The sequence below is a fragment of the Aedes aegypti genome, chromosome 3 (assembly GCF_002204515.2).
Source record: "Aedes aegypti strain LVP_AGWG chromosome 3, AaegL5.0 Primary Assembly, whole genome shotgun sequence".
NCBI lineage: Eukaryota > Metazoa > Arthropoda > Insecta > Diptera > Culicidae > Aedes > Aedes aegypti.
In genome coordinates this window covers 372,280,596-372,306,589 of record NC_035109.1, presented here as the reverse complement: position 1 = coordinate 372,306,589, position 25,994 = coordinate 372,280,596, and the positions used below count along the sequence as shown (strand labels likewise).

Sequence of the window (25,994 nt, the reverse complement as noted above, 5' to 3'; positions counted from 1 at the left end):
TGTTTATAGTTTCAAAGAAGCATACATATTGAATTAAAGAAATTTGCTGGTAAGCCGTGAGTCAAAAATATTTTTTGTTGAATCTATGCGTAATTCCTTTGAATTTACAATATATTTCTCTGCGTGTAGCTTGTATGGTGTATTGATTCTCTTAATTTGCCACGGAACTCAAACTCCTCGTGTTAAAATGCTTATCAACAAAGTTCATAATACTATTGATGTTCAAAAGTTATTTTTTGATGGTTTAGAAAAGTATTGTGTTTTGCCATATAAATAAGACAAAAGAAGAATTTTGTATGGAGACAGTAAGCATGTTGAAACCGTCGATTAAATTCTAATTCAATCCAAATTGAAACTTAAATAAAAGTTGAATTTCTCGCATAACTTATGATCTTGTTCTAAAAGCCATTGGCATCCGAGTGTGTTCTTCGTTCGAACTTCAACATCGTAATATAGATGTCTACCAAAAATCTTAATCAAAATCTATAGGTTAATTAACGTTAACGTCTGATAATTTCGTCAGAGTCAACCACATATTTAGCAAAAATTCATCATAAATATCTTCCTCTCAGCTAAACTACTGGTTATCTCGATATAAATCTTGTTTGGAATTTTCCAGGAACCTTTTAGAGATTCTAGATCATGTTTCCAATGAAATTCTCAGTAATCGCTCTACAAATTCTTTCGGAGCAGTCTTGAATTTGCATCGAGAGGTTTTTTTTAAGTTTCTGGATGGTCTCCAGTGAATGAGATAGAGTTCGTTCCTTTAAAGATACTACAAGGATTCTTCTGGAGATCCTCTGGTAGTAATTCTTCCAATGATTTCTTTAATTTGGGCTTATTGTCTTAAAACTTTTCGTCAGGAACGTATTTCGGTTGTACGACTGGGTGTTGCATGCCAGTCTGTTATCTAGTGTGGTGCTTCCTTCAAAGGACAAACCGTCCACTGAAAGCATTAACGTGTTGGTGTTTTTAAAAAAAGTTTTAAATTGTTAGTCTTTCTTTTAAATAAAATTCACTTCATAAAATATTTAAAGATTTTCGTGGTAATCTCTCAAAAATTATCTCCAGAAATTCCATTAAGCATGCTGAAAATCTCTAGAATGTAGAAATGGTGGCTAGAAGTTGAAAGGTGTGCTCTGAAAGAATCCAGAATTCATTGATATTCTGTGAGAAAGAAGGAACATACTTAGGACAATTCTGAATTAATTTTTCAGGAATACTATGAAAATTGACGCATTTATTAATCCTTAAAAGATTTTCAGACTGAATTTTAGTGTAATTTGTATAATAATGTATCTTTCTGGTAGAACAATTATCTGGAGTAGAGTCTACAGAAATTTATTGGCGAACTCTTGGGATGTTTTTGAAGTCATCCCCACGATAATTCTGAAAGAAATTATAGATGAATATCCTGCGGTATTTTTTGTAGAATCCGATATTAAATTTCTGCCGGAATAGTAAATGCTCAAGAAAATAAACTGACAGGTGGATTCGGGTAAAGTAAAAGCTTTTGCTCAGTGTATTTATACGACCTAATGGCTTATAGAGCGAGATAATAAATTAAGCGAGAATTTAAAATATTTATACAGAGACCTCTGAAACCGCCAAAAAAATCACATTCGGTAAGCCCCTCGATAAGATTTCGAGCGCTGTCTGGTGCTTCTCTCCGTGAAAAACGCTATACTACTTTTACCGTTTTGACAACTCGGAAGGCTGCCGAAGTCAAAACAGCTGATTTCATTCATCGTTTTTCGTCTCCGTTCGGTGTTGTTGTTTATTCACAAGTGTTGTTCCAGCAACATAAAAGTTTATCGCGAAATTCGTACGTGAATCACCCGAGATCCCAATCGGTGCTTGTTATTTTGTGCAGTCATGAGTGCACCGGAAGTGGAAAACAAACCAGCGGACGCCCCGGAACACTGTCCGGGAACGGAGAGCGAAAACGCAGGCAAGGCTTCCGCTTGTGCCGGCTGTCCGAATCAGCAGATATGTGCTACTGGTCCGAAGGGACCGGATCCTTCGATTGCACTGGTGAAGGAAAAGCTGAAGGAGGTTCGTAATAAGATTCTGGTGCTGTCGGGGAAAGGAGGTGTTGGAAAGAGTACGGTGACGGCCCTGTTGAGTCGAGCGATGGCACAGCTAAATCCGGAACGTAACTATGGGGTGTTGGATGTGGACATTTGTGGACCATCGCAGCCGCGAGTTTTGGGAGTGCTGGGCGAGCAAGTGCATCAGTCCGGATCCGGGTGGTCTCCGGTCTATGTGGAGGACAATTTGAGCCTGATGTCGATTGGGTTTCTGCTGGGAAGTCCGGATGATGCGATTATTTGGCGTGGTCCGAAGAAGAACGGCATGATTCGGCAGTTTTTGACCGAGGTCGATTGGGGACAGTTGGATTATTTGGTGCTGGACACGCCACCGGGAACGTCCGATGAGCACCTGTCGGCGACCACGTTCCTGAAAGAGACAGACGGAAACTGGGGAGCGGTGCTTGTGACGACACCTCAGGAAGTGGCCCTGCTAGATGTGCGGAAAGAAATTACGTTCTGCAAGAAGATGGGAATTCCGGTGGTAGGAGTGGTGGAGAATATGTCGGTATTTGTGTGCCCCAAGTGCACGACAGAGTCGGACATATTTCCAGCCAAGACGGGAGGCGCGGAGAAGATGTGTGAAGAGATGGAAGTTGCCTATCTGGGTAAGTTGCCGCTGGATCCGAGATTGGCCAAGTGCTGCGACGAAGGGAAAGATTTCATAACGGAGCATTCCAAAAGTCCAACGGTAATTGCGCTGCACCAGATTGTAGCCAAGGTGCAGGATTTCTTCGACAAGTAAGTGTGGTTTTTAATACCCATTTTATCGTTATATAAATTTCCATGTAAAGATTCTTGTAAAACAGACTCGCTTCTCGCTGGCCCTAAAACTACCGAAGTCCATTTGCTATAATGTATCAATTTCCATCGAAAACCACCCCTTCCAGGCCACCTTCCGACCCCAAATCAGTTTACGCTATGATAACTCTATTTTCACTCCAATCTAGGATTGGCTCATATCCGCTTCCGGTCCATTGCGATTCCGAATCGTATATCCGAAATGTATCAAAATTGTTCAACAACATCGTTGGCCCTTCCCAGCAGTCAGCCTTTTTACTTCGCTTGCCATTCGCTCGTGACGGTCAAATTGGAGAGGGGTTTCTGCCACCCGTCCACTCCCGATCGCTTATCTACTTCCGGATGAGTACGACGATGACGACGACGATGATGTCCCCCTTTCTACGAATTGTGCTTTATTTTTGGAATCGATCCAGACTGGTAGCGACATAGTTGAAAACTTTTATCGTCTACCCCTCGTTCGTGTATTCAAATTAGCGCTGCAGTGATTGTCAAGCTACTTCGCAAATCCCCGGTTGTAGTATGCAAAAAAAAAAAATGTTGCAAAAATAGCAAAAGATTGGTGAGAAGCGTTTGAGTGATAAAATAAAAAGTTGGATTAAGCAGTCAAGTTTCAGTAAAAGAACTTTAACTTTGACAAGGACGCATTTTACGCGCAGCTCGAACGCGAGTACGACCGCTGCCCAAGCCACGACGTCAAGATCATCATAGGAGATTTGAACGCTCAGGTTGGCCAGGAGGAGGAGCTCAGACCGACGATTGGAAAGTTCAGCGCCCACCGGCTGACGAACGAGAACGGCCTACGACTGATAGATTTTGCCGCCTCCAAGAACATGGCCATTCGTAGCACCTATTTCCAGCACAGCCTCCCGTATCGGTACACCTGGAGATCACCTCAGCAGACAGAATCGCAAATCGACCACGTTTTGATCGATGGACGGCACTTCTCCGACATAACCGACGTCAGAACCTATCGTGGCGCCAACATTGACTCCGACCACTACCTGGTGATGGTGAAACTGCGCCCAAAACTATCCGTCATCAACAATGTACGGTACCGACGCCCGCCCCGGTACAATCTCGAGCGGCTGAAACAACCGGATGTCGCCAATGCGTACGCGCAGCATCTTGAGGCAGCGTTGCCGGATGAGGGCGAGCTCGATAGGGCCCCTCTTGAGGACTGCTGGAGGACAGTCAAAGCAGCCATTAACGACGCTGCCGAAAGCGTTGTCGGATATGTGGAACGGAGCTCAAGAAACGATTGGTTCGACGAGGAGTGCCAGGAGGTTTTAGAGGAGAAGAATGCAGCGCGGGCTGCAATGCTGCAGCATGATACGTGGCAAAACGTGGAACGATACAGACTGAAGCGGAAACAGCAAACCCGCCTATTCCGGGACAAAAAGCGCCGCCTGGAAGAGGTGGAATGCCAAGAGATGGAGTTGCTGTACCGTTCTCAAGAAACGCGGAAGTTCTATCAGAAGCTCAACACATCCCGCAAAGGCTTCGTGCCGCGAGCTGAGATGTGCCGGGATAAGGATGGGAGCATCTTGACGGACGGACGCGAGGTGATCGAAAGGTGGAAGCAGCACTACGATGAACACCTGAATGGCGCAGAGAACACAGGCACAGAAGGTCAGGACAGCGGAAATCAACCAGCTCCCACGATGGGGGAAGTTAAGGATGCCATTCAACAGCTCAAGAACAACAAAGCCGCTGGCAAGGATGGTATCGGAGCCGAACTCATCAAGATGGGCCCGGACAGGTTGGCCGCTTGTCTGCATCGGCTGATAGTCAGAATCTGGGAAACTGAACAGCTACCGGAGGAGTGGAAGCAAGGCGTTATATGCCCTATCTACAAAAAGGGCGACAATCTGGAGTGTGAAAATTATCGTGCAATCACCATCCTAAACGCCGCCTATAAAGTGCTATCCCAGATTCTCTTCCGTCGTCTATCACCTATAGCAAACGAGTTCGTGGGAAGTTATCAAGCAGGTTTCATCGACGGCCGCTCGACAACGGACCAGATCTTTTCCGTGCGGCAAATCCTCCAGAAATGCCGTGAGTACCAGGTCCCTACGCACCATTTGTTCATCGATTTCAAGGCGGCATACGATAGTATCGACCGCATAGAGCTATGGAAAATCATGGACGAGAACAGCTTTCCCGGGAAGCTCACAAGATTGATCAGAGCAACGATGGACGGTGTGCAAAACTGCGTGAAGATCTCGGGCGAACACTCCAGTTCGTTCGAGTCTCGGCGGGGACTACGACAGGGCGACGGACTTTCGTGCCTGTTGTTCAATATTGCGCTTGAAGGTGTCATGCGGAGAGCCGGACTTAACAGTCGAGGCACGATTTTCACGAGATCCGGACAATTTGTTTGCTTCGCGGACGACATGGATATTATTGGGAGAAAATTTGAAACGGTGGCAGATTTGTTCACCCGCTTGAAACGCGAAGCAACAAGAGTCGGGCTAATGGTGAATGCGTCGAAAACAAAGTACATGCTGGTTGGCGGAACTGAGCGCGACAGGGCCCGCCTAGGAAGCAGTGTTACGATAGACGGGGATACCTTCGAGGTGGTGGACGAGTTCGTCTACCTTGGATCCTTGTTGACGGCTGACAACAATGTTAGTCGGGAAATACGAAGGCGCATCATCAGCGGATGTCGTGCCTACTATGGGCTCCAGAAGAACCTGCGGTCAAGAAAGATTAACCCCCGCACCATATGCACGATGTACAAAACGCTCATAAGACCGGTAGTCCTCTATGGGCATGAGGCGTGGACTATGCTCGAGGAGGACTTGCAAGCTCTTGGGGTTTTCGAACGCCGAGTGCTAAGGACGATCTTCGGCGGCGTGCAGGAGAACGGCGTGTGGCGGCGAAGGATGAACCACGAGCTCGCTCAACTCTACGGCGAACCCAGTATCGTGAAGGTAGCTAAAGCTGGAAGGATACGCTGGGCAGGGCATGTTGCAAAAATGCCGGACAACAACCCTGTAAAGATGGTGTTCGCCACGAATCCGGTCGGAACAAGAAGGCGTGGGGCGCAGCGAGCTAGGTGGATTGACCAGGTACACCAGGACCTGGAGAGCGTGGGTCACAATCGAGGATGGAGAGAAGCGGCCATGAACCGAGGGAATTGGCGAAATATTGTTGGCGAGGCTTTTCAAGATAATTGATGTAAAGCCAAATAAGTAATAAGTAAAAGAACTTTTAAGATTTATGAAACAATATTTCATGCTTCAGAAAAAAGCTTGCTCCAGGAAAAAAGTTATCAAGGGAAGAAGCGTTCCAGCTTCAGGAATGAAGTTTTGCATGCTTCGAGGACAAAGTATCAGGGAAGAATCATTGCAGTCTCCAGCAGAATTTAGCACTATACTATTTAATTCTACTAGAGTTAGTTTCTTCTGACAGATACGCGTATTTTTACCGACGAGCCTAGTACAGGACACTGAAGACGGCTTTATATTAAAGGTAGAAATACACGTATCGGTCCAATGTGCTATAATATCACATTGGTATCGGTCAATGGATACGCTTTCTAGTGGAATTGAATGAAATAGTACTTAGTTCAATTTTCAATTACTTACAAGTGATTCCACTAAACAGTTCGTAGATGTTTTTCAGGAGAAAAGCTTTCCAAATGTCAGTGAAGTAGTTTTCCAAGCATAATCGAAAAAGCTTTTTAAGCTTCAGCGAAGAAGCTTTCCAAGCTTCAGCGAACAAGGTTTTTATGTATCTGCCAAAAAGCTTTCCAAGCTTCAGTGAAGAACCTTTCTAAGATTCACGGAAAAAACTTTCCAAGCTTAAGGAAAGAAGTTTTCCAGAAATAAGGGAAGTAGCTTTAGGAAAGGCTATTTACTAGATTCTAAGATTTTTTTCTAGTTTCGGAAAAAAAGTTTCTCCCTAGAACTTTCCAAGTTTCAGAAAAGAAACTTTCTAAGCTTTTAGGATAAAGCTTTTAATGCTTAAGGACAAAGTTCTTCAAGGAAATCGTTTTACAAGATCCTGTGGGGTTCCTCAAGCTTTTTCGAAAAAAAATTACTAAGATTCACACACTAAGCTCATTTTACCGGAAATCGGTGAATTTCACCGTCATCTTAACAGCTGAACAGTTCGGTGAAATAAAACACCGTAATTCCGTCGAAATTTTACGGATTCCGGTGATTTTTCACCGATTACTGTAAAAATTTACCGTACTCCGTTAAGTTATTTCACCGAACTGTTCAGCTGTTGAGATTTTACAGGAATCCGTAAACTAATTTAAGTGGGCAGGGAAGATCTCCAAGCTATGGAGCAGAATCTTTCTAAGTTTCGGAGAAGAAATTTTCAGCGCTACCGTAAAATGGGGCGAATAGAAACACTTTCCGACATGTTTGAATGTGTACAACTTAAACCGTGCGGATAAAAACCAATTTTATTAGCCTTAAATATGGGTCGCGTCTTCCTTTGCTAAGTTGGGGTCTAAAAAAAAATAAAAATTATATCGTACAAAGATTTATGAAAATGTTGTATGTTTCTATCCACCCCGCAATGGGGCGAATAGAAACGCTGTTCAGTAAATATCAATACTTTTTTCATTTTAATGGAAAAATAAACACATTTTTAAGTGCATCTAGAAGAAATATCAACATGTATTTACTTAGTGAAGAAAAAAAAAATATTTTTTTAAAAAATAAGATCAATTTTCGATCATTTTTGAAATCAGCAAAAATGGCGGATGTTTCAAGCTATCAAAAATGATTGAGATTTCGATATTTTCCTCTCAATTTTTTAATGAGAAATGTAGCAAAATTTTTAATTTGAAAATAGTCTAGCGGTACTCTGTTGCTTTTCAACTAATGGGAAAAAAGTATTTCAGTAGGTTTTCAAAGGTTATCATTACATAATATTCACATTTTTAACTGAAGGTCGCTTTGTTTCTTTTCGCCCCGTTTTACGGTATTGAGAAGATATTCTCCAAGCTATCGGAAGGGAGTCTTGAGAGATTCCTCTTTTGTAAAGATATCTTCGAAGATTTTGGCTCAACTCTCGATGTTATTTCCAGCTTCTGAGGAGAAATCTTCCAAGTTGTTGAAAGATTGGTCTGGAAAAAAATTAACCTTCTGAGGTGAAACGAAACTATACCCAGAGAATGTTTTCAGAGCTTCGAGGAAGTAATATACTTTTCAAGTCTCTGGGGAGAAGCTCTATAGTATGACCGATAACAAAATGCGGAAATTGTCATAGCATGTTTTATTGCAGTTTTTATATAGAAAATGAAAATGAAACAAAACTTTAATTCGTTATTTGTATTGTTGAATATGTTAAGACGCTTTTTTGCTTTGGACATGTTTTTTACTTGTTACTTTCTCCTTACTAGAATGGTATTGGAAGCATACTTTCAAATTTTATCATGCAATTTAAATATATCTGTGATGAAAGCTTTAAAAACGTCAACGATGAGGTGACATTTTTCACAGATCTTGTCTCAAACATTCGCCCATATCAAATGATAGAATGGATTCATGCCTGGACCGTTGTAGACTGAAAAATATATTAGAATAAACATTTCATTCTGGAGAGCCATGTTTGAATCTTTAAGTGTTATACGCGGCTCTGTTTTGCTCGAAACTTTTTTTTTTTTTTTTACTTTTAGCGATCAAATCCTTCACACTATTTTGCTTCAGTACATTATGTAAAATATACCGTAAAACGGGGTAACTTTGATAATGCGGGTAACTTTGATAATGCGAGACTCTCAACATACTAAACGAAATAACAAAGTTCCTGTTAATCTGTTAGGAAAAACGAATGCAAAAGTAAAGAGTATTAGTATGACCCTTCGTGTTAAAGCTATTTCCGTTGGAATCAAGTACATTTGAGGATTTATATTGAAATATTGAAAATTTATAAGATTTTAGCAATTTTGAAATGCTCTCAAACAATCTGTTCTACGATCACTATTTGATGAAGTCATAATGAATTCGTCACTTATACTTGATAGCCTAGTTATAGTAGAACTCGAATTCGGTTTCAAAACTCTTAGCGAATACTATTTTTACAAACTGGGACCATTTTTGTAATCTAAGTCAGAAATTTCCATATAGCGTTAAACGCCTACAGATATGCAACGCCCTACAAATGTTCTGTAATGCATTCAATTTTGTTCGAGTGATGCTCCATTATCAAAGTTACCCCAAAACAGAAAACCGACTTTCGATTATATGAAAAATTATATATCCATTAAGAATAAATCTATTGGAAATCTATCAACTGGAATCGATAGTTAGGATACCAGTACTTGTTTTATTAAGTGTAGAACTAGCCCTCGTGCGTTAAAATACACTCTAATAAAGATAAAAAAAAAAGTACTTGTTTTAAAAATATGAATTGAAAGTATTTGAAACAGCATGCATAAATATTCAAGTTTTCTTCGAAAAAACTATCAAAGTTACCCCGTTTTACGGTACTACAGTAATGAGAAATAACATTCACTCGCATAAACAATGAAAATAACGTTTGTGGTTGCTAAGTTCACGTTCAAACATTTTTCGGATTTTGTCTGGGCCATACTGTATATGTTTTTGTGAAACAGCTTTTCAGCAAAACTATTTCAAACTTCAGCACAAGCCTCCAAGCTTCTGGGAAAAAGTTCTCAAGGTTTCAAATGTTAAGGTTTACGAGCATTTAGCAAGAAGTTTTTCAAAGCATTCGAGAAAAAATGCCATTCTGCAGAGAAGTGCCAATAGCTTAGGAAAAAGTTCACCAAGATGTTAAGACTAAGCACAGCAAAATACTGTGATAAAATTTTCAAAATTTATAGTGGAAGAAGCTTACCGAGATTCTAGAAAGAAATTTTCCAAGCTTCTAAGAAGTTGTCATATTTTCATTTATATATCGTGTGGCAGGTAGGATGATACTCTACGTCCCGGGAAGTCAAGGAAACTTCCATTACGAAAAAATCCTGGACCGACCGGAAATCGAATCCAGATACCTTCAGCATGGTTTCGCTTTGTAGCCGAGGACTCTAACCACTCGGCTAAGGAAGGTCTTCATCAGATGTGCGTCCACGTTCTAAACCATGGGTAGGACAAACGTTAACAAACATTTTGTGCCCAGTGGAGCAATGAAAAATGTTAACCCTATGGAATCCTGCTGTAAATTGGAAGTTAGTTAGGGGCTTAAACACAAAGGGTGCCAGTCGTTACCATAAGACTAAAACATTGTTTTTTTTTTTGTTCACAGAGCTGACAGGGACTAGGACCTTAAAAATAAGATATTAGAAACCTCTTGAGGGGCCCAGATAGCCGTAGCGGTAAACGCGCAGCTATTCAGCAAGACCAAGCTGAGGGTCGTGGGTTCGAATCCCACCGGTCGAGGATCTTTTCGGGTTGGAAATTTTCTCGACTTCCCAGGGCATAGAGTATCTTCGTACCTGCCACACGATATACACATGCAAAAATGGTCAATTGGCATAGAAAGCTCTCAGTTAATAACTGTGGAAGTGCTCATAAGAACACTAAGCTGAGGAGCAGGCTTTGTCCCAGTTGGGACGTAACACCAGAGAGAAGAAGAAGAAGAAACCTCTTGCCTGAAAAAAGAAACCTGAAAGGATTAAAAAAAAGCTCAAAAAAAGACTGACCAGTAACCTAGAAAACAAAATAGGTGGCAAGAGATAAGAGTTGGTTTCTTCATATGATTAGAGCAGATATTTCTCTAAGATCTAAGACTTTTTTTTAGAACAAATGTCACAACAAGTATTGTGTATGTGTTTTTATGTATTCTCTAGGAAATTCATTAGAAATTTTTTACGGTATGCTCAGATATTACTCCGGAAATTTCTAAAGGAATACATTTAGTAACTATTGCCCAAGGAAGTTCTCCACGAATATTCCTAGGGAACTTCTCAAAGAATTTCGTTTGGGATACCTCAAGAATTCAACCTGGATTTAACCAAGGAATACTACAGAAATGGAATTTCTCCTAAGATTATTTCAGAAATCATTGGAATTCCTTCAAGAATTCTGTAAGATTTTTTTTAAGATAGTCCTAACTCATCCAAAATTTTATCCTGGGATTCATCCATTGATTTCCCTGGGACATCTTCTAAGATTCTTGGGCAAAACATCTTCTAAAATTCAATCAAAAACTTCTCCAGATAATTTCTGGGGATTGTCTGTGATTCAACTAATGATTTCCGCTGAAGATAACTTCAGCAATTGCCGCAGATATTCTTTCTAAGATTTCTACAGAAATTCCTCCATTCCATTCTATGTGATTTTCCAGAGTAAGTTTTGAAAGTTTTTTTTAGAAATTCTTGCAAAAATGTCTCCAGGTCTCCAAGATTTTTTTTTCAGAAACCAAATCCGTAGGGTATTACTAAAGATAATAGTACCTACTACGTAGAGTATTACAATAATCCTCAAGTAACCTCTGATAAAACCTGTGTGAATTTTAAAGTTCATTAAGGATGAACAAGGATCTCTGAAAGAAATCCTGTACTTTCGAAGAATTTTTAGGAGATTTCATAGATAAAATCCGTCAATCTTACATGGATAAAATCAATCAAATCTAAAACAATTTTTCGAGAAACATTGGATAGAAGAAATTTGTGCAGGATTGATCGGAGAAATTTCTATAGTATTGGGGTAGTTCGCCAATTGTTGAACACGCCATAAAGAATACATGGACTGTTCAGCAATAGGCGAGGTTTTAAGCCGCTCCACATTAGGCGAATTGCCCTAACTGGTGTAAAAGCTTAACCCTCTCTTTCCCATGGTAGTTCCAGAGTTCCACTAGTTTTCGACGAACTTGAGACAAACCGATTTAGATGAATACTTAGCAATAGTAATAGCAACTCATAAGATTAATTCAAAAGTCAGCTAACTGTTTGAATAGTGAAACTATTGATAAACAGTCAATTTGATATTGAAAAAACAATTAAAATTTTTAAACCGGATTCGACAAATTTAGACCTTTGTCAACATGGTTTGTTAAAGTATTTTTTTAGAAAAACGCTTTTTTCGTAATGTTTTTGGAAGTTGTGGGAACGAGAGGGTTAAATAAACTTTTGAAGATTGCATGGGTATTTGAGCAACTTTTTGGAAATACTGCAGGAGTAATACTTGGATGAAATGGAGAGATTCTTAGAAAAAAATATGTTCGAAGAACTTCTCGTGAAATTTTGGATATCTTGCAGGACACGTGGGTGCACATGAACAGGCGGAAGAATTCTTGCAGGGTTTCTTGAGAAAATAAAAACTCTTAAGCTATTATTCTCAAATTCTGAAATAAAACTTTGTGGGCTTCCTCGGGCGTTGCTGGAAAGTTCGCATCACGAAGCAGCTCACGAGTGTTAACCAACGCATAACAAAAACTACAGACTCCCGAACAGACTAGGTCGGGCGAACATGTCAAAAAAGTAGCGGGAACGTTTACTAGCGAATAACCGAGCAAGGTGTAATTTATTATGGTGTTGACAGACAAATTAATTGCATAACCATCAAATCGATAGTAAACTACCAATTTGTAGTCAAAACCCCTCGAAAACCATAAACCTAGGAGAGGAAGCAGCTTGATTCTCAAAAGCACAATTGACTCTGCACAGCTCCGAACACGTTCACGAATCACTTTAGCTTCGATTACTCGGGAGCACGACAGATGCGAGTAAATCATCACTCAGACGCTCGGGAACATTTGGTTTTGTTTGTGTTGTAGTTCAGCAGAAATGTTAGCCACTTTTCATCACTGTCCTCGGGAGAAATTTAGTAGAAATCCTTGGAAGATCTCCTAGCGTAACAACTGGAGAATTCGGTTGAAGGATTAGTGAAAAATATCTGAAGGAAATTCTAGGATCGTTTTGGAAAAAATAAACATAATAATTTCTGAAGAAATTACTGGAGGTAGTAGCTTTGGAGTTTTCATTGATTTCCTGGGGCAAATTCTGAAGAAATTCTTTGAAGCATCCTTTGAAAAATCGCCTCTAGGAGATTCTGAGTAATATTAGAGTAAGGTGGGGCAAAAGTTCGACCTTAGTGGTATAATCAAAGTTTCCAGAAAAATAATAGCAGTTAAAACAAAACAAATACCATACAGTGAAGCTTCAACATATTGGCTATAATTTTGCTGAACAAACTTGTATCAAAATATTTACCCATTTTTAGTTATAACAGTTTTAAAATTGATTGTCTTATTCGAACTTTTGCCCCACCGGTGGGGCAAGAGTTCGATTCTAGTGTGGGGCAAAAGTTCGCTGGCTAAAACACAAAATGTCGATTCTTTTATGACAGGCATACTTTACACCAGCCGTAAACTTAAGTTTGACGAAAAATACACACTAAATTTTCATCAAAAAATTACCCAAAACCGGGTTAATTGTAATATACTCAAAAATAGCAGTTTTTCGCAAAACCAAGTAGAAATGTAAAATTTTGGTGACAGTTTTCACACGATCAGACTAATTTAACTAAATTTGAAGATAATATGTGGATTTTAGGTAATTTGCAAATTTTTCCGTTATTTTATACATAGGTCGAACTTTTGCCCCGCTGATTCGAACTTTTGCCCCACTATGGGCTAAAAATTGTTTTCAAGCATTTATGCAAAAACTAATACACCTCAAAGCAACCTTATGATAGGCCTAGAAACGCCCTTACATAAAATATTGAAAAAGATTTTATCTTCAATTGGTTCCATGCAACGAAAGTTTGACCAAAAATTACAATATTCACGTCGAAAAACAACAAATAGCCATAACTTTTCCAAATCTCAATCGATTTTTATGATATTTGGATTGAAAGTCTCTTACTTGAATAGCATTCGAACCACCGTGACGTTTATAAGATTTGTTTTGAATTGAGCTAGAAATCTTAAAAAGAAACTCTTACCCCACTCGAACTTTTGCCCCACTTTACTCTACTATAACAATTCCTGAAACTTATCCTTGGGGAATCTGAGACGAAATTCTTGAAGAGCCTGTTGAACCAGCCATAGTCTCCGGAGCCTGTACAATTTTGCATCAGGATTCAATTTATAAGGAATAAAGATATCCAAAAACAGAGTATCCTTTATATTTAAATTTTTCCAACAAGTTTATTAAACAAATTAGACAAAAGTAGAACAAACAGCTTGCCTATACAACCAGTTGGGTTGTTAACGAATGGATGAACAGGAAACATTCAGTTAATTTTTGTTCTTCTTTTTCTATGCACCGAAGCAACCTGACTAATCGCAAAGGATTTCATGAGAAACTTTTCATAGGAAATGTTTAAAAACAAAATCTTTTAAAAAATCTTCATAATTTGCTCTAAATATATTTATGCAAAATGCTTCAAATTAAAAATGCGCATTTAATCCAATCATTTTTGAACGATTGACCAACATTTCTTTAACGATTTCTTTTTAGCAGCAAATCAGGCTTGAAGAAGTTTCTGATAACAATTCTTACAGTTAGTTTCCCAAGATTTTCACTAAAGATATTCTCAACCATACTTCGCACGAGTCAGAACTTTCTGTAGGTAATGCACAAACCATGTTACGCTTCACTAGGCATGAGTAAACAATGGAAAAACCTTAACATGTCTTCCATTCTCCATCAGAATAATTACGACATTGATATATTGAACAGATGATAAATAGTTTAATTTATTTCATCATTCATTTCATTGACTGTCTTATCATGGTGTTTTTATGCGTAGTACATGTCCCATGGGGCCCAGATAGCCGTAGCGGTAAACGCGCAGCTATTTAGCAAGACCAAGCTGAGGGTCGTGGGTTCGAATCCCACCGGTCGAGGATCTTTTCGGGTTGGAAATTTTCTCGACTTCCCAGGGCATAGAGTATCTTCGTACCTGCCACACGATATACACATGCAAAAATGGTCAATCGGCATAGAAAGCTCTCAGTTAATAACTGTGGAAGTGCTCATAAGAACACTAAGCTGAGAAGCAGGCTTTGTCCCAGTTGGGATGTAACGCCAGAAAGAAGATGAAGAAGATGTCCTCCCTGTCCTATCCAATTCCCGCGCCACTGGTCCTCCTCATTCTGAAAACAAGCTTTTGAAGCATGTGGGTAGATTTTTTCAAGATTTCGATAATTAACTTTACAAGGGTTTTTCTCATGATCTGATAGGAACTTTTGGAAGCTGTTGAGAAACTTTCCAAGTTTATGAAAAAGAGTTTTCTAAGCTTCTAGGAAGTGGCAATCTTTTCAAATGTTTTGTGGAGAAGCTTTTCAAGTTTCCGGGGAAAACATCTAAGCTTCTAGGAACAATTTATGAGAGCTTCCGGGAAAAAGTTTTCCAATCTTCTAGGAAGAAGAGTTCAGAGCTTCTTGGAAGATCTTGTAGTAGATGCTTTCACGTTTCTAGGAATAATCTTCCCAAGCTTCTGGAAATAAGATCTCTAAGCTTATAGGAAGAAGCTATGTACGCTTCTTGAAGTAGGTTTTACATATTTCTACGTAGTAATTTTCTTTTAGGTAAGTAGTCTGATTAACAATGTAGATAGCAGATTTCAGGATCAATGAAACATTTCAGAAACGTTCTTAACAAAGTGAGTAACTTTTTGAGGTTCTGGAAAAAGCTTTCAAAGTGTTTGGAGAAAAGCTTTCCAAATTTCCAAACTTTCACGAGGAAGCTTTCCATGTTTCAAGAAAGAAGCTTTTATATTTCTGTAAAAAAAATGCTAATAGGGTGCCGGTACCAATACTTGTAATGTACCAGTAGATTGAGCTATGGAATAAAACGTACATTTTTTCGATAATCACGATATGAGTTATTTTTGGTGGATAGATCGCCTCTAGTGTAGTTGATTTGCCAAATTTCAGCTTTTTATTTTATCAAAAAGTTATATATTAGTAATTAAGTTAACGCAAAAAATTTGCTCCCTAGCACCAATAGTCGCCGTCGTGTTCCAGTAGTGGATCAACGGATGGAAGCAGTTTTTAGAATGAATGTATCAAAAACAAGAACAGTCCCAGAGATGATCTTTATGCTTCATTCGAAAGATATTAGTTGCTGTTCCTAAGGAAAAATGTTAAACCTATGTAAAAAATCACCATTTTGTTTCAAATTCCTTGTATCATTGCCGAACGTCTACTACTGGAGCACTAGCGCAACTACTGGAACCAGTGTTGTAAGCAGTCACGGTAGTCGACACGTTTTTGCTGATATTCGGCAGCGCTTTCCTTAAACATTTTCAACACGAGCGATCAAACGAATGTCGAAAAGAAAAATGTCAATTGATTGCCGCTGACCACGATAGCTTCGCTAGGAAGCGTTACGGTTTTGTTTGTTTCTGTTCTGCTTTCACTGTATGTGTGTTACATTCGACATAACAGACAAGATCAAAACATTTATGTTGTTTATGATCCGAAGTCTGAATTATATGCAAAACTTATGATTTATGCTAATGTCCTCGTATCAGACGACATTCAATTGACACTTGTTTTGTGTTTGTCGACGTTCATTCTAAAGCTCGTGCTGTGAGTGCTGACCATGGCAACGAAACGAACGTTGCACAAAGTGTCGAATGTTTACAGCACTGACTGGAACACGTGTACCAATAGTGGCTTAAGCGATTTTATGTTAAAAAAATAGTTTTATCACTCTTTTTATGTTTTTCCCATATAGTAGAGGTTAAAATCTTTCTGTTGACGCCAAAAGATATCTGTTAAGGCTTTTAGTTATTTCGTTATGATTTTTATAGCTTAGGTAGTCCACTAATGGCACCGGCACCCTATCTTGAAAGTAGCTCTCCGAACTATTGAGGCTTCACTTTGAGAAACACTGTGCTAAAAAGAAGCCCGTGTCTTGAGGGTCGATCCTAGTGGTTTGTTTGCCGAGCTGCTCCATCGAGCGAAAAAGTGAAGACAACGATTTCCATAATGTTGTTTGAGTAACAAGATTGATATTCCAGCCATTGCTATCCCGCTGCTCTCGCTGTTCGCAAAACATACCCTGCTAAAGCTTTCAAAATGGGTGATTGAGAAAGAATTGATTTACAAGGAAAACGATTGGGCCGTTTCGGCGAATTAGCTTCATTGCTGAGGAGATGAAGAATTTCCTAACTGGCTGTAAGAAACACGGGTTTGCATCAACAAACAAGGTGAGGTAATCCCGGTATTGATCCTGTTAAATTATTGGTTTTTAGGTGGACTTATCCGGACAGAAAGGTCCGGGCGAGGTGAATTGTAAGAAAATAATGGGAACTGTATGTAGGCGATTCACGTAAGAAAGGGAAAAGAATTGTCGGTATCGCTCCCACAAATTTGAATAGGTTCGAAGAAAATAAACGGACGTCACGGGACAAAGATTGTGGTGGCGGTAATCTTCTACTGTAAGGCATTGAAGCTCGAAAAGCAATTAAAGCTTCAACAAACAAATAATGGAACATGAGCTGGGAAGGAAGTTTTTTATATCTTTACATCTTACAATCTATCTAAGGAACCAATGTGGTAAAATTGAGCCTATGTATTCTTATGTGTGTTTTTAGTAGAAGGGATCTGAATATCAGTGTTGAAAAATTGACACATTACTAATACATCTATGTAAAAACAATAACTAATTATTTTCACATAGATGCAATAGTGACGTGATTCGTGTACATTTCGAGCACGTTAAATCTAATTAACGCCGTGTATGGTTAACAGTTAATACTAGTTTACGCAGCAAATTGCAGAATGATGATTTTTACAGCACGAGGCTAGCCGAGTTGGCTAATTACAACGAGTGCTGTAAAAATCGAGTTCTGCAATGAGTCGCGCACAATTTTTTTGCAATTTTCCAGAAGACCACTTGAGGGTATTACCCAGAATTTCCATCTATTCACCATTATTTTGCATTTTATGAAAATTGTTGTGTAATGAAAACTTAAAACAGTTGCGTAATGAAAAAGCGTTCGGTAATAGTAGTTTACGGAGCTAGTTCAGAATGACACGAGTCGTAAATTTATTCTACGAGGCTTGCCGAGTAGGATAATTACGACGAGTGCTGTAAGTTCTAGTTCCGCAATGAGTTACGTACAACATTTTTTTGCAATTTCAAAGAAGACCACTTGAGCAATGCATTCACCATTATTTTACAATTTCTGAAATATTGTTGTGTAAACTGAAAAACAGTTGCGTAATGAGAAAGCGTTGCGTAATGAATCATTACATCAATACAATCAAGGCAGGTTTCAGTTGCATAATCACTATTTTGCAATTTCTCATCGTAATAGGCTGTTTTTCATCATGCCACTCTGACATGCAACGGCCAACTTTCCTGCACTGAAGTATGCAGTGCGGGAATAGTCATTACGCAACTGAAACCAGTGCTGTAATGATTCATTACGCAACGCTTTCTCATTACGCAACTGTTTTGAGTTGTGTAATGAACCATAACACAACAATGTTTTAGAAATGGTAAAATAATGGTGAATGCATTCCGATATAATTTCTGATACCCTCAAGTGGTCTTCTATGAAATTGCAAAAAAATGTTGTACGGAACTCATTGCAGAACTCGATTTTTACAGCACTCGTCGTAATTATCCTACTCGGCATGCCTCGTAGGATAAATTTACGACTCGTGCTGTAAAAATCATCATTCTGCAACTTGTTCCGTAAACTACTATTTTGCAATTTCCCAGAAGACCACTTGAGGGTATCACCCAGAAATCTCATCTATTCACCATTATTTTGCATTTTATGAAAATTGTTGTGTACTAAAAACATAAAACAGTTGCGTAATGAAAAAGCGTTCAGTAATAGTAATTCCGAAACTGATTTCAGTTGCGTTATGACTATTAAGTTCATAAATCAGTGCATGAAAGTAGGCCGTTCCATGACAGATTGACGTGATGAAAAACAGCCTATTACGATAAGAAATTGCAAAGAATATACCGTTTTGATTCATATTACGGACAGCTTCAAATTCCGGACACTCTCGTTTGTATGGGAAACATTTCACACGAAATGTTTCAATTTTCGCCGTCCAAAAGTTCTCATTTTCAAGGCTCGTTTTATTAGGTTTTTCCATAAATATAATTGCAAATTTATAATACTCAACTACCTTAGACGTCTCTTAAGTGGTTGAACGATTTCAGTTGATGATTTGACTGTACCATTAATGATTAACATGAGCTGTCCGTAATTCGAATCAAAGCGTCCGAAATATGAGGCAAAAGTGAGGGAGCGTCCGGAATAAGAATCATGAAAAGGCCACACGTTTTGATTTATTTAAAATTATTCAAGTTGCGGACGCGTATTCTTTACCCACCATCCGAAAGTTAAGGGCTTCCGATGCTCGATAACGCTAAAAAATCATACAAAATGATTTAATTTGTATGGTCCAAGCTGGGTTATACTTCACTGTGGCCTTAAGTGTCCGTAATATGAATCAAAACGGTAACCTCATAAGGTGTGCTGATCATTGATTACGTTTCAAAATGATTTCTGGAATCACCATCATTTCCACTAATAATATTTCACAACATAAATCAATACCAACTTATGGGCGTAATCTGCATATCGGTTTCACATGACCCCTAAGACGTGACCTCAGATACGCAGGGAAAAGATGCCATATAAATTTATCTTCAGACAAACTCCTCCAAAAACTACTCTCATCTTTTGTTGTAATTCCTTGCCCTTAAAGAGGGAAATACCGTGTACCATTGAACTGTCCATCATCCTATAAATATCGCACCCAACCACGGAATATGAAAGCCCTCCTCACACAAAAGACCAATCTCCAAATATATCAGTAGCTTCCTAATCGTTTCCCAATTATTCCCATTTGCCAAACAATTCAAATCCAAATTCGCCCATTTGACGCTGTAGGAACATAGCTACAAAACAGCAGTAATATGCCGCCTAATAATGGGCTTCCCCTTCTACATGCAGGGCCGATCGCACCGTATTGTTCCCATTCGCAAATTTGTCCTGTCGGAGCAAAAAGGAGCGATCAGCTTCAACCTTAACGGCGACACGACACAAGGCGGTGGTACCTACAAACTTTGTCGCCTTTCTCTATTACTTGATCGCAGCCTTCTTCGATTCGGCTGATTGATGACCAAGGGAACAAACCGATTCAAAACCATTGTCATGATTTATTTAAGGTTTGTAAAGGAAAAACATACAAGATGTGTAAATGCGGAAGGTGAGATACAAATGCAGGATAGAGATACCCGAGTTTTAATTAGATCTCGAAAAATGACTAAAAATTTAAAGTTTTAAATCTGTTTAATTTAAAAAAAAATCTCTGTAGGTAATTTATTTTTTACGTCTTTTTTATTTCAATAGTTCGAAGTTTTTTTTTGCGATTTCTCATCGTAATAGGCTGGTTTTCATCACGCCAATCTGGCATGAAACGGCCTACTTTCCTGCATTGAAGTATACAGTGCGGGAATAGTCATTACACAACTGAAACCAGTGCTGTAATGATTCATTACGCAACGCTTTTTCACTACTCAACTGTTTTGAGTTGCGTAATCAATAATTTCACAACAATTTTTCAAAAATTGTTAAATGATGGTGAATGCATTCCGGTACAATTTCTGTTGCCCTTAAATGGTCTTCTACGAAATGCTAAAATTGATGAAATTTTCACCTAGAGATACAAAATATAAGAATAGGGGAACAGTAAATCGTGAGAATTTGAAAACAATTTTTTACTATTATAATTACTCCATAATAGTAATTTGAACTTAAGTTAAACATCAAATTCTGTTCGGGACAGTCCCATGGAAAACACACAGAAAAGGAATCAAATTAAGCTAATCCCCTGGCTTCTGGTATTGATCACATTCTGCTGCTTCCTTCGGTGCGGCTGCCGAACGTGTGAGGTTTTTGACATTTTTGTTTGAGGTTTGTTTCGGTAATGCTCCGGTTAGTTTGCGGACCAACAAAAAGCAACACCGAAAGGAGAGAAGAGACGATTTACCGCACTAATTTGCATATCCAATTTGGAAGCTAACAATGTGTTAAGTAAATATTAATTTAGTTGTCAGCTTTTAAGAGGATTTCGCTGTTCAAAAAGTAACATAAGGCAAGGTGGGAAATCAATGAAGACATCGAGCATTCAAAACCGCGTTTTTTAGGGGGTGATTTGCGAGTAATTGGTCAGTGCGCATCGTACTCTTGTGTTGTGCGTACACGAATTCTTTCTACTTTTTACACCTGATGTTCTTTTTCGTTCTTTGTTTGGATTTTCCATTGGACCCGTTGACAAAACTAAAATATCAGTAAATGAAAAAACCGAATTTAGTACTACTTATAGGTATTCCACTAAACAGCTCGAAGATTTATTAAAACTAAAATATCGTTAGCGGTGTTAATACTTCAATTGTTCAATTGTTCAAAACCATAGGTAGGACAAACGTTGGCAAATATTTTGTGCTCAGTGAAGCTAAAAATGTGTTCAACCCTATGAAATCCTGAAGAATTGTGAGTGAGTTTGAGGAGCCCAAACACAAAGGGGTGTAAGTTGAGTATATAAAAAAAACTCTACTATTTCCAAGCTTATTGACGATATTTTCAGGTGATATTTCCGCTCAATAGAAAAAATAACATAATTCTTAGACGACTTGTTTTTTGGCTCCCATACAATTTGTATAGAATGGAAAAAACTGAAAAACTTCGAAGCAGATTTTCTCTAACTAGGTTTTTGTCACTGACACCTTTTCGCTTCTAACCCCATTATTTTCATGCTAGTCGTTATCACGAGACAAAAAAAGATTTTTTTCTATAGGACCATTCATTGGATCAAGTTTTGTAATACTTCTAATTAAAAAAATATGAATATCCTTAATATTTACCGTTTTGTCTCAAATTTGGAACATGACTGAAAGTTGCTATTTTTGAAATAATAAGAATTAATACTTTCACAACTTTTAAATGTAGAGGACTTGAATCATAAAAAAATAATCATCCTGTGAAGAAAATTGGGTGGTTTTCTGAGAATCAGAACTATCGAAAAGCTAAACATAACATAAAATTTGCAATTGGATTAGATGGACAAATTGATGTGAAGATTTGCGAAAAAGTTACACGTCTTCTCAGTGAGAATCGAACTCACGACTCCCCGATCTCTAGTTGGGGCGCGTTACCACTACGCCATGAGAAGACTCATGAACGCAGAAGTTAACCTGAATTCGATTTCAGCTCAATAATCACGTGGTCCTTTTTCGCAAAGTGAACCTCTTTCGGAAGAATTAGATGCCCATCCAAACACAACGCTTTCTATTTATATCCAATGCCTAGCCCGAGAGCGCATTATTTTTTAGATTATGAATTATGGTATTTTTTTTGATGACTGGCTTGCTATTGAGAAGAAAAGTAATCGTCTATCTCGATGCCTGGGAAATTATTTGCCTGAAATGCTCACGAAAATCTTGTTTTTTTCGCAGTACACAGTAGGCCGTCCCTTATTTTTCGAAAATGCGAAATGTTAAAAGTTCGTCATTGTAAAGTGCTCGTTTTGGTAAGAAAAAAATAAGGCAAAAATTTGAAGTCCGTACACGGACGCTAAGTGGTCCCCCAACGACCTTAAAGGTATTAGGTGTATATGACCCTCGTGGGCCAGATCGAGCTCGCTACTCTAGTGTACGCAATATGAGCATGAAAAGCCATTAGTAGCACACACGGTGTACTAAAATTAATTTATGCCGTGGTAGCACATAGTAGCTATCAACAAGATCCCCTACCGTGTTGGGGAAAACGTCAAAGACCTAGTGCGAGGAGTCTTGAACTTTTTGGGAGTTATCGAACTGGAGGCACACATTACCGACGGCTTCAGAATTCCGGTAAGCCATCCAAGTGGAGCGACCGTTCTATCTCTCCAACTATCGTCGTAGTGTTCAGGCAAAAAGAAGCGAAGGAAAAAGTTCTCAAACTGTATTTTGGAAGCCACAAGCTAGCCAAGCTCGCCGTACTTCACTACGGCCTTGCCTTGGAGTACAGATTCACATTAAACGAAGTACTGTCAATTCAGTCGTTCAGAATCCGAAACCTCGCGCTGCGTCTCAAACAAAGGAAACTCATCGATTCGGTCTTTATCCGAAACGATTCAGTGTCTGTTCGATTGCCTAATCAGAAAAGATACACTCCCATCTCAGATATCAATCAACTGCTGCAACTAACAGCTACGGCTATTGGCGGGCATACTTCAGCGGACGAGTCATCGATCTTCTTTGACGCCATATCTGCGGATAGTCTGGATAGCTCTCACCTGAACCAACAAATAAACGATCAGTAATAACACAAGTATGACCATGGCAGCCAACGGTAGTCACCTTCGAATTGGACATTTGAACGTTCGTGGCATCGAACGACACATCGATGGAGTTAAGTTAATTCTCGACAAAAAGCAGTACCGTAAAATGGGGTGTTAAGGACTCGTAGGGTTTTAAGGGATTGAACTTCTCAGTCAAGTTTGACAAATCACAGAAACGTGGAAAATCGATATATAAATCATCTGAAATGCTCAATTTGTTAGGAGGATTGTGAGCTGCATTATGTAATAGGAGCTATCTAACAATATGAAGTATTGTGGTTACTAGATATTGAAAACTTTTCAATAAATTTTGTTCGAATTTTATGGGCTAAATACATTCATCTACAAAACCATGAAATATATTTGAGAAAAATTCGCGAGTAACGTAGAAGAAAAGTAAATTTAATTGAGATCATAGTGCAGACAAAAACTTCTTAAAATTATATCTGGGTTTCGATTTTGAGAATCTTTTATGAAATAAGTCTCGTTTTGAAAATAAGTGGGGTGTTAAGGGATTATCTATTCTAACTTTTCTAAGTTACTAAACTCATTTGTTTATGCCGTTATGTATTTCAATATAGCTTTGGGTTGTTCCGTGAAGTTAACCTGCATGGAAAGTTAAGGGATCTATTTCGTAAATCACTGAATATCATCAGAAAAGACTTATCTCAAAATTTGGTAAAATTGTTAGGAAAATGTAGATTAAAACTGAATTGGGGATACGACTGTGATAGTAATGTTCTAGGTTATGGCTTTCACTCTATTATGCTCAAAAACGGATTTTAAGTTTTCATGTCCGAAACGTCGGATGAAAACTTAAAATCCGTTTTGAGCATAATATACTGAAGGCCATAACCTAAAAGATAAAAACTGAGTAATCTAACTATGGGGTTTTCATGATAGTATTTTCAAAAGTTGTTCCTTCGCATTGGTGAAAAGTTTGGAAATAGGAATGGTTATCTTATATGAGATGGTTTTGGAGCTATTGATTTTTTTTTTTTCAAAACTACCTACGTCCTAGATAAACAATAATAATATAAGGTTATTCCGATCTCTTTTTGGAAAACTTTTACTCGTGGTCATGTGTTAAGTGTTGTCGAGCATTGAGTACATTGTAGTATAGTTTGTGCGATTTCCGCTTTATATTGGAAACTTTTCGTTACGATTTTTTTTTTCGATTATGCCATTGGGTGTTACATGCAAATCCGTTATTTGGGGTGGTGCTTTATTGAAAAGGCAAACTGAAAGCTTGTTGAAATTATCCTTCTTTTGAAAATTCATGACAAGGTTGCTCTGCACTATTCTAGGATTCGAATACAAATCCTTTCAAGACAATTGTGCGATGCACTTATCCTTCCTTCCTTATCTGGCATTACGTCCCCACTGGGACAGAGCCTGCTTCTCAGCTTAGTGTTCTTATGATCACTTCCACAGTTATTAACTGAGAGCTTACTGTGCCAATAACCATTTTTGCATGCGTATATCGTGTGGCAGGTACGAAGATACTCTATGCCCTTGGAAGTCGAGAAAATTTCCAACCCGAAAAGATCCTCGACCGGTGGGATTCGAACCCACGACCCTCAGCTTGGTCTTGCGATGCACTTATAGCTTGGTTGAAAAAAAAATCAATATGTGTGAGAGATTTAGTAGGTAAATTAAAACGGTTAACGTTTGCAGGAGTTCCAATTTGAATTATATTGAAGTAATATCATCTTTACATTGAACACATCATCGAAATTGACCAAAATAATATTTTTTTTTGCTGTTGGCAAAATATAGTTTTACTTACAAAGCTTAAATTCCTTAACACCCCATTTTGCATTTTCGTCAAAAATCACACATTTTTATGATTATCTCAGAAATCTGCCATAGGATCATCTTCATTGTAATTGGCTTTTGATATACACGTCGGGAGAATGGTAGGACTGTATTTTGTTCAATTATTGACATACTAGAAGTTGCTCAAAATTTAGGTATGATTCATTTTTCATCCCTTAACACCCCATTTTACGGTATCACTTCTTCGGCCTGAGCGAGACCAAACTTAAAGTCAGCGCACCCGTCGGACCGATCAAGATTCCAGGCTACAACTTTATTCGACATTCGCTACCCTGTGGGAGAGGACGGGGTTCCAAAACTTGTGGAGGAGTAGGATTGTATGTGGCTAAAAATATCAAGGTCACCACAGTCAACAAATCTTCTTTCGACCCGGCTGTTCCCATTGCTCAACGAGTGGAATACCTAGCAGTTAGTGCAAAAGTTGACAACTACAACGTGGGTGTAGTGGTGCTGTACAACCCGTCTTGCAACAACCAACTACTAATCCAAAGATACGAAAGTCTTCTGCTTGACCTGCTTGAGTACAACTTCGACAGGGTCTACATTGTCGGAGACTACAACATTATTTTTTTTTTTTTGACTTTATTTGTGTGAATTAAAGTCAAAAAAAAAAAAAAAAAACTACAACATTAACGTTTCTTCCACGCAACCTTCCGGTAATCTTACCGGTTTGCAACGACTGCATAACACTTTCAACATGACTGTCCTGGATACTCCCCCTACTCGGATTACGGAAACCAGCTCTACCACAATCGACCTTCTGGTCACCGACTCTCCAGACTCAATTGTGAAGTCTGCGACATCGTACGTAAACCGCCTGCACAAAGACGAACCTTCAGAAATTTCCGTAGAGTAGACCAAGTTCGCCAGGCGGATTTTCAAGCAAGAGACCACCAACCAATTCTGAACTGTCCTGACGTCGCTAGTAAGGCGGAACTGGTTACTGCTGAACTGCAACTTCTCCTTGATCGACATGTGCCTGAGCAAACGATCACAATACGACATCATGTATACGCGCTTCACATC

At 38.8% G+C, this 25,994-nt stretch overlaps 1 protein-coding gene and 1 non-coding gene across 2 annotated transcripts; one reads left to right on the top strand and one right to left on the bottom strand.

Moving 5' to 3' along the window:
* The first annotated feature begins 1,701 nt into the window (after positions 1 to 1,701).
* Positions 1,702 to 2,898, top strand: LOC5573265 (cytosolic Fe-S cluster assembly factor NUBP1 homolog). The gene has a single exon (XM_021851511.1). It carries the CDS (start codon positions 1,876 to 1,878, stop codon positions 2,833 to 2,835), a length of 960 nt encoding a protein of 319 aa, XP_021707203.1. The 5' UTR covers positions 1,702 to 1,875; the 3' UTR covers positions 2,836 to 2,898.
* A 19,009-nt stretch (positions 2,899 to 21,907) lies between these two features.
* On the bottom strand, positions 21,908 to 21,980 carry Trnas-aga. Its single transcript has one exon. It is a non-coding gene; the product is annotated as a tRNA-Ser (tRNA).
* Between the last annotated feature and the right edge of the window lie 4,014 nt (positions 21,981 to 25,994).